This window comes from Myotis brandtii, unplaced genomic scaffold (genome assembly GCF_000412655.1).
Source record: "Myotis brandtii unplaced genomic scaffold, ASM41265v1 scaffold504, whole genome shotgun sequence".
Lineage (NCBI taxonomy): Eukaryota > Metazoa > Chordata > Mammalia > Chiroptera > Vespertilionidae > Myotis > Myotis brandtii.
This window is the reverse complement of record NW_005369217.1, coordinates 1,715,464-1,721,656: the sequence shown is the minus strand read 5'-3', so window position 1 is coordinate 1,721,656 and position 6,193 is coordinate 1,715,464. Positions and strand designations below refer to the sequence as shown.

At 46.2% G+C, this 6,193-nt stretch overlaps 1 protein-coding gene across 1 annotated transcript in view; it reads left to right on the top strand.

The window, feature by feature from the left end:
• FGF23 (fibroblast growth factor 23) overlaps nt 1–212 on the top strand; it is an 8,060-nt gene extending 7,848 nt beyond the window's left edge. The window contains exon 4 of the mRNA XM_014548333.1: nt 3–212. Coding sequence (XP_014403819.1) covers nt 3–158 — 156 coding nt within the window. The 3' untranslated portion in view covers nt 159–212. The remainder of the gene's footprint in view (nt 1–2) is intronic.
• Nucleotides 213–6,193: the final 5,981 nt, after the last annotated feature.

Here is a 6,193-nt window from a genome sequence, read left to right as displayed (position 1 = left end):
AGCTGAGCAGCGCCGAGGACAACAGCGTGGCGGCCCACGACCCGCTCGGGGTGGTGCGGAGCAGCAACAGGGTGAACTCGCACGCGCCGCCCCCAGGTTCACCTAGGACCCGCAAAGGAATGCTTCTTGTACCTTTCAGAAACGCACGCAGCCTTTAAAGCAGCGGTTCTCAACCTGTGGGTCGAACGACCCTTTCACAGGGGTCGCCTAAGACCATCGGAAAACACATATATAGTTACACATTGTTTTTGTGATTAATCACTATGCTTTAATTATGTTCAATTTGTAACAATGAAAGTGGGGGTCACCACAACATGAGGAACTGTATTAAAGGGTCGGGGCATTAGGAAGGTTGAGAACCACTGCAAGGGACAGCCCCCTGTACACGCCAAGGAAGGGGAGGTGGGGTGATGATGTGTGCAATTAGCCGCTTCTCTCCATTTCCTTCCCTAGGAAAGCCCCTGAGAACCTGCCTTCGAGGCCTGAGAAAAGGGGTTTCGCTGCCTTCCTCGACCCACCTAAACCACCTTTCTGAATTCAGCCCCTTAGGTAAAATCGAAATTTCCGCTTCACCGTGGAGAGAAAGGATTTTTCCCTTCTCTTGTTTTCCTTCCATATAGACGCCTCTCTTCTTAATCAGTTTAGCGCTAAAATCAAAGCTACAATTTAGTGAGCTCACGGCTCTGCAGGTGAAGGAAGAGTCAATGCCCGCAGTCTTCTCCTCTGTCCCTTGCATTTGTTACCTTGGCCCTGTTGGCATTCGAATTTGTAACCTTGACCCAGGCAGGGCAGTAACAGTCGAACTGGGCAAACGAATGGGAACCCTAATCTCAAGTCTTTGTTCTTCCTTGAGCATCTTTGGAGAACAGCTGTCAAAAAGATGGGTGGAAGCCGGTCAGAACCTCACCAGAATGCTCAGAGAACTGAGGCAGAAATCAAGCTAGAAAACTCCAGCTGCCCGGGGCAGGGCGCCCCTGGCCATGCTCTCTAAGCAGCCAGAGCCAGAGGGCCGAGAAGCACACTGCTCCGCTCCCAGGCACAGCCTGGCCTCTGGCCTGCTCTTTGGCTCTAATGAACTGGGCCTGAGGAAGAGCCCTGGTACCGGCTCCAGAAAATCTAGCCTGCTAGGATTTGTTTTTCAAAATGGAAATAAATTCAAACTCTCCTAAGAGGCATTTCATCAAGCCTCTACTTTCAGGTCCAGGGGCAATCCATTCTGGATGGATTATAAAAATGTCACTGGGGAGGGGTCCTGAGACAATGGGGCTGCCCTGGGCTAGGTTCTCTGTATTCTGGTAAATTCTGCCCTCTGAGTGAAGTGGCATCAAGGACTTGGGGGAAGGGAAGTCCAATAGCCAGGGCACCTCAGTGAAGGAGTTAGGAAAAGACCACACTGCCAGCTCTTCATACGATCTCTACCACCCCACAGCAGTGGCTGGGGGCTGGTTAAAACACTCCCAGGCTGACCAGTCTGGGTCTTAATCCACTTGGGAAATGGGGGGCATTAAATGAAGACAGTTTTCAGGCCAAGGAGCCCCAATACTACCATGGGGAAAACCAAACCTCACAGCTGAGGAGCACCAGACAGTGGGACGGCTGCTCAGTCCTCACCCTAGCCTTACCCGGCAACGTAGGGTCTTCCTACAGCGGGGCCCCATTTTCCTACCTCTACTTAAATGGTTCCCCCCAAGAGCAAAATATTAACAAGCAGACTTAACAGCTTCTTCCCAGCCACCCCTTCCCCCCACTGCTATCATGTACCCAACCTTAAAAACATCCGTTCTTTTTACTTATGAGAGAAACATTGGACAACTGTTTTTGCCTAATGGTTTTAAGCTGAACTTGAAGAAATAGTTCCTTTTATGAAGCACCAAAACTATAATACTATGTAGCAGTGCATGGCAGATATTCTCTTTATATAGTTTTCATTTTCTGTTGGAGCTATTATACTGTATAAAAACTATTGAAAGCTCCCCAATACTGATGGAAAATTCCCGAAGGACTTTAGTAGAAAACTGGTTATAATCTCACAAACTCAATACCATCTATTAGGGGGGTTTCTCTTTGGCAGTGCCAAGGTAGCCCCCACAATTTCCTATGTCTTGAAGCATGTGGCAATATTTATTTATTTATTTGGAAGACTTAGCCTATCGCTCTGTATTTATAGATATTTATAATATAAATATGTAACCCCACCATTTTCCTTTCTTCTGTTTAAAAGAAAAATAAAATTAATCTCAGCTTCTATTAGCTTTTCCTCTCTGTGTTACTACATAAAAGCATGTCACAATATGAGAATAAAAGGGATTAGGGACCTTGGGGGGAATCCAGAGAAGACAAAGTTGTAAAAGAATACCAGAATTTAAAAAAATTATTGAATTTATTGGGGTTACATTGGTTAATAAATTTATATAGATTTCAGATGCACACTTCTATAATACATCATCTGTATATTGTATTGAGTTCAGGGAATATGGGAACTCTTACTACTAAAAAATATAGTCTATTAAAAATATATAGAAGGAACCAAGATGTCAGTGTAGATAAACACAGTACTCACCACCTCCCACAACCACATCATAATTATAACTAAAATACAGAACAACCGTCATTCAGAACTGCCTGAAGTCTTACTGAATGGAAGTCCTACAACTAGAGAATTAAAGAAGAAAGCCCATTGAGACTGGTAGGAGTGTTGGAGGCGCAGGACAGACTGGTCCGAAACCTACGTGTGGTGTTTCTAATTGGGAAGGATATCTTGGCTGCGGAGGCCACCCACACCAGACCCCCTCAGCCAAGGATCCCAGATCTGGGAAGAGAAGTCCCCTTAACTTCAGGCTATACAAACCAGCTGGGACTGTGACTGAATGACAAAGAGGCTGCCAGAGTCCCAGCAGTTCCTCTTAAAGGGCCAGCACATGCACTTACTCAGACTCATTCCCTCTGAGCTCCAGAACTGAGGCAGCAGCTTGGGGGCATCCAGAGACATATAGGGAGAAACTGGATTGTCTGGCATTGGGGCAAGAACTTAGGGGAGGCTTTCTCCCAGATAGAGGTGCTCACAGGGTTTATTGTTCCTATGCTGAGACTTCCCCCATCATAGAACTGACTCGCAGATGCCATATCTGAGGCTGTTCACTCCGCCCTAGAGATTCCCTAAGACTCCACCTCACCCAATTTGCAGATCCACCCAAGCTGTTTGCAGCAGCTTTTTCATATGAATGGCCTGTCCTGGATCAGGCCTCAGGCTTTCCTAAAATCTCCCAAACAAGCTGCAGCTGGAATCAGCATGCCCCAAACCTATCAATAAGAGGCCCAAGACCCGACACTAGCATCAGCCTGCCTTATTTCACAGTTTGGCCTTGCCTATGCAGTTCCAAGCCCAATACAAGTAGCAACCACGTACAGATCACTCTGTAGCTCCTACCAGGTGGCCCCAGGCAGTGGCTGACTTTGCACCTCCCAGGAGGCCCCAAAGCCAGTGCACCAGGTGGACAGCTTCAGACCATACCAGATTACAACCCTACACATCCACCATAACACACTCAAGGGGCAGACTCAGTGAGCACCAAAGCCCCATGAAGCAAGTCCTACTCCATAGGGGTGTCTCTTGCACAGAAGCTCTTCCACTGTAGTTGCAGCTGGTCCTCATAGACAATTGGCCTGGAGGTCAATTCTTCCCAGTGACACTAACAGCAATCAAGGCTCAACTACAATAAGACTGCACACAGCCCACACAGGGATACACCTAGAGTACCAGGCTCAGGTGACTGTGGAGGGTGAGCTGCTGGGCCCTACAGGACACCTACTACACAAGACCACACTACCAATTCCAGGAGACATAACAGCTCTAAATAATACATAGAAATAAACACAGGGAAGCAGCCAAAATGCAGAGACAAAGAAACATGTCACAAATGAAAGAACAGAGGAAATCTCCAGAAAAAGTACTAAATGAAATGGAAGCAACTAAACTACTAGATACAGAGTTCAAAACAATGGTTATAAGGATGCTCAAGGATCTTAATAAGAGTTTCAAGGGACTTAGTGAGAACATCAAAGACATGAAAAAGGATCAGTCAGAAATTAAGCATATAATAACTGAAATAAAGAGTAATTTACGTGCCCTGGCTGGTTTGGCTCAGTGGATAGAGCATCAGCCTGCGGACTGAAGGGTCCCAGATCTGATTCCAGTCAAGGGCACATGTCCAGGTTGTGGGCTCAATCCCCAGAAGGGGGTGTGCAGGAGGCAGCCAATTAATGATTCTAATCATTGATGTTTCTATCTCTCTATCCTTTTCCCTTCCTCTCTGACATCAATAAAATATATTTTTTAGAAATGAATAATTTACATGGATTCAACAGTAGACTAGAGGTTTCTGAGAATCAAATCAGTGATTTGGAATATAAGGAAGTAAAAAACACCCAATCATAAGAGCAAAAAGAAAAAAGAATCCAAAAATATGAAGAGAGTATAAGGAGCCCCTGAGACTTCAAGTGTACCAATATTCACATTATGGGGGTGTCAGAAGGAGAAGAGAGAGTGCAAGATACTGAAAACCTTTTTGAAGAAATGACAGAAAACTTCCCCTACCTGGTGAAAGAAATAGATTTACAAGTTCAGGAAGCACAGAGAGTCCCAAACAAGAGGAACCCAAGAAGGCCTACATGAAGACATAACATAATTAAAATGCCAAATGTTAAAGACAAAGAGAGAATCTTAAAAGCAGCAAGAGAAAAGCAGTTAGTTACCTACAAGGGAGTGCCTATAAGACAGTGAACTGATTTCTCAACAGAAATTTTGCAGGCCAGAAGGGAGTGGCAAGAAACACTCAAAGTGATGAGTAACAAGGACCTAAAACCAAGATTACTTTATCCAGCAAAGCTCTCATTTAAATATATTTTTTATTGATTTCAGAGAGGAAGGCAGATAGAGAGATAGAAATACCAATGATGAGAATCATTGGTCGGCTACCTCCTGCACGCCCCACACTGGGGACCAAGCCCACAACCAGGATATATGCCCTGACCGATTGAACCATCATGACCTCCTGGCTCATAGGTCAACACTCAACCACTGAGCCACACTGGTCAGCAAGCAAAGCTCTCATTTAGAATTGAAGGTCAGATAAAGAGCTACACAGAGAAGAAAGAGCTAAAGGAGTTCATCACCACCAAACCAGTATTACATGAAATGTTGAAGGGTATTCTTTAAGAAGAGGAAGAAGGAAAAAAAGATAAAAAATATGAAAAATAAAATGGCAATAAGTACATATTATCAACAATTGAATCTAAAAATAAAAATAAGCAAGGAATCTAATGAACAAAATAAACTGAGGAATAAAATCAAACAAGAGGCATGGAAACATGAAACGGCCTGATGGATCTCAGAGGAAGCAAGGGAGGGGGAGTGGGAAGAAATCAATCAAAGATCTTATATGCATAAATACATTACATATGGACACATACAATAAGGTGGTAAAGGTCTGGGGTGTGGTGGGGTGGGAACCAGATGGAAGGGAACAATGGGGAAAAAAGAGGGGAGCATCTGTAATACTCTCAACAATAAAGATTTATATATATACCAGAGGCCCAGTGCACAAAAATGTGTGCACTCGGGGGGTGGGGGGGTCCCTCAGCCCGGTCTATGCCCTCTTGCAGTCTGGGACCCCTCAGAGGATGTCCCTGGGGGATTGGGCCCAAGCTGGCAGTCAGACATCCCTCTGGCAGCCTGGCAGCCCTCGGGGGATGTCCACTTACCAGCAGGGAGCAGACCTAAGCTGCAGTTGGACATTCTTAATGCTGCTGAGGAGGCAGGAGAGGCTCCCGCCACCACTGCTGTGCTGGCAGCCATCAGCCTGGCTTGTGGCCGAGCAGAGCTCCCCCTGTGGGAGCACACTGACCACCAGGGGACAGCTTCTGCATTGAGCATCTGCCCCCTGGTGGTCAGTGTGTGTCATAGTGACCAGTCATTCCCAGTCGTTCTGCTGTTAGGGTCAATTTGCATATTACCCTTTTATTATATAGGAGTGCCTGGCCAGCCTGGGTGAGGGGCTGATGGCTGTTTGCAGGCTGGCCACAGCCCCTTCAGGGTGGGGTCCCTCCTGGGGTGCTTGGTCAGCCTGGGTGAGGGACTGATGGCTGTTTTCAGGCTGGCCACTGCACCTTCAGTGTGGGGGTCCCCACTGGGGTG